Raw genomic sequence first — 2848 nt, 5'->3', positions numbered from 1 at the left:
ACAAATTGTTGAGATCAAAACCAGCTTCTTCGTCCTCCTTCTACACAAGAGACAGAAGCAGGAATTGGTTAAAATCTACAATTAGAAAAACAGAAACTATTAGTGCAGAACAAACACTCACCTCTCCCATTTCTATGAGGAAGGAGTCGATGTAGTCTCTTGGTGATGAGGGGTCGAGGGTTTCCTTGTGTTCTTTGATCTTGATTTGAATGAAGTCAATTAGGTTCTGTACCAGAGTGAACATCCTCTGATGAGGTCCAGGCAGCCGCTTCATCAGCCAGGGTGCTACATTGTAAATCTACAGAGCAGGAGGGCAGTTATGAAATCATCTAGCAGGCAGTAATGACATTTCTTTCTTGGTAATTTTTCAGTGGATGATGATGTACCGTGTTAACATTAGCTTCCAAATAGACATTCATATTACTGTATGTCCATGTGGTTCACTTATTTACCATTTTAAGAGCTGATAGCTTTTGGCCTATGTTTAATAAATAACAATACATGAATCACAGCTGTAGATTGTTTACCACGGAGACTCACCTGTGACCACACACTTCCCTGTAAATACACTATGTCATTGAATTTCTGAAGGATAGACTCATACTGCTCATCAGTGTACTCGAAGCGATGGCCAAACACCAAACAGCAGATGATGTTGGCCACAGCACTGTTTGTCAGTGACTGGGTATTAAAGGGCTTCCCTGCAAAATAAAGAGAAAATGTAGATAAGAAACAGAAGTTTAGACCTGTTCAAACCAGTCTCAAGGTTGAAAAATGATAAGCCCAATAAGAAATATAGAAAAATCATGAGAAGTAATGCATCACTGCAAAAAAAAGTGATCTATTGTACCTTGGTGGTCTGCAAAAGCCTCCGTGAGATATCGACACTCCTCCTGGATGAACAGCTCCAGAGTCTTCTTGCCCACACCAAAGTTTCTGAGTGTATGAAGAGCAAATCTTCTCTGCTGCTTCCATGGATTACCATTGGCTATCACAATACCTTTAGAGAACACAAATCAGCATTACAACAGAAGTATTTGGAGTCTGACCTGCTGGTCTCATTAAAAACACCAACTACCAACTTCTGAGACAAAATGCAAAAAATACTACCTTTAGTTCCAACCATTTCGTGAAACACTGGTATGGAGGGACGATCTGTGAAGTCGTCTCCTCGTTGGACCAGGGCTTCTTTCACAAGCTTGTAGCCATTAAGGACCACAATCCTTCCACCAAAGAGACGGAGGGTAAAAATGTTTCCATATTTCTCTGCAAACTGAACACAGACAGCAGATTGGTGTTTTGGTTAAAGATTTACCTGCCCAATGTGAGTGACTGTTAAGGGTAGGACTTCTGAGGGAAGATGTCCCTCGTGGGTATCACAGATTTTCAATACTCCAGTCTTCCTAATATTAGATTATTTGCCGTATTATCTAATACAGTAACATACTAGCCAGTTAACCAATTGTAAAAATTAAAGTATTATTATCTGTNACACAAAACAACCACAAAGAGACACAAAACCACCACAAAGAGACACAAAACAACCACAAAGAGACACAACACATCAATAATTTACTGAATTTATCAGTAAATTGGGATAAAAACCATAAACAATTGCAGGTAAAAATGATTAACTTCATGAGATTAGCTTGATAACTTCATTTCCCTTGAAGTCAGGATTTTAAGTCTCCTCCCCTGAATGGTTATCATTAGAAAAACCTCATTTTTGAAATTAAAAACTTGTGTTCTTAGTTATAATGGTAATTAATTATACAACACCTGAGAAATGCTTTAAAATAAAATAAAAATACAACTTGGAACAACTTATTTTTTTTATTAGTAATCAATCTAAAAACTTGAACTAATGCTGCCAAACTGTAAAATAACAGTTAAAGTTAATTTAACATGTTCCAGTCCTTAATACGTTTTCTTGCAAATAATGATGACAATGATTTAAACAACAGAAAAAGAATAATATAGCAGATATTCTTGACATATTACAAGATAAATGTAGCGGCACATAGTGATAGATAGTAAGTGGTTTATCGAGGTGTGGCACAGAGGCGATAAGGTTTGGGACAATGAGTGGCTCCCAGCTTGAACTCCAGACTGGGCTGCTCTCCAGCAGGTGCTGAGAATGAAAACCTCTGAAGAAGGGCGGTGAAAAAGAGGAATAACTCCATCCTGGCCAGTGGTTCTCCGAGACACATGCGCTTACCTGAAAATACACAATACAGCTTAAGTCACACTATTTGCAATATGTTTACTTAGATTGTAGATGATTTCGCCATTTCTAGACAAACTACTGAAACACTGCTCCGTACTAACCTGATAATATAAGAAATGTAAATAGTGACTTAAGCAAATAATGACACAGAATTATTGTCACCATTTTATCTCTTTAAAACCTTCGGCTAAGACAAAACACAACACGATTATAACGAGTGACTTACCTGCAGAAAAAGGAAGGAAGGCCTCTCTCTTCCTAAATTTACCGTCCTGGTCCAGAAAGTGCTGAGGGTTGAAGGAGTGTGGAGTTTCCCACATCGACNTTAGTAAATTTAAAAAGAAAACTACAGTTTATATATATATATAAACTAAAACTATAAAAGCATCCAGTGGTTTGTTAACACACTGGTAAAAATCTTACATTAAAAACCTGTCAAGGCTCAAATTAAGCATTTAAGATGAAAAACTGACAATTAAAACCGGACTTTTGGACTTTTTTTTCTTTTCTTTTTGCTCTTTTTGTCCCTGTATTCTCAATTTATTTAGAAATTTTCTACACATAAGTGAAATGAGATAAAAGAATCATATCACAGTAATAATATAACTGATGAACAAAAGT

General features: G+C 36.8%; 1 protein-coding gene and 1 long non-coding RNA gene across 2 annotated transcripts in view; both read right to left on the bottom strand.

Moving 5' to 3' along the window:
• The window catches only part of LOC103369194 (cytochrome P450 2J1-like), a 7571-nt gene extending 6302 nt beyond the window's left edge, over window positions 1-1269 (bottom strand). The window contains exons 1-5 of the mRNA XM_008297848.1: window positions 1111-1269; window positions 851-1000; window positions 541-701; window positions 122-298; window positions 3-40 (exon numbers count right to left, since the gene is read on the bottom strand). Coding sequence (XP_008296070.1) covers window positions 3-40; window positions 122-298; window positions 541-701; window positions 851-1000; window positions 1111-1126 — 542 coding nt within the window. The 5' untranslated portion in view covers window positions 1127-1269. The remainder of the gene's footprint in view (window positions 1-2; window positions 41-121; window positions 299-540; window positions 702-850; window positions 1001-1110) is intronic.
• A 297-nt stretch (window positions 1270-1566) lies between these two features.
• LOC103369176 (uncharacterized) lies at window positions 1567-2545 on the bottom strand. The gene is made up of 2 exons (XR_520814.1): window positions 2454-2545; window positions 1567-2218 (listed from the first exon to the last, which is right to left on the bottom strand). It is a non-coding gene; the product is annotated as an uncharacterized LOC103369176 (long non-coding RNA).
• Window positions 2546-2848: the final 303 nt, after the last annotated feature.

This window comes from Stegastes partitus, unplaced genomic scaffold, assembly GCF_000690725.1.
Source record: "Stegastes partitus isolate 25-593 unplaced genomic scaffold, Stegastes_partitus-1.0.2 Scaffold1252, whole genome shotgun sequence".
Classification (NCBI taxonomy): domain Eukaryota; kingdom Metazoa; phylum Chordata; class Actinopteri; family Pomacentridae; genus Stegastes; species Stegastes partitus.
The sequence above is the reverse complement of the archived record's forward strand: the minus strand, read 5'-3'. Positions and strand labels throughout refer to the sequence as shown.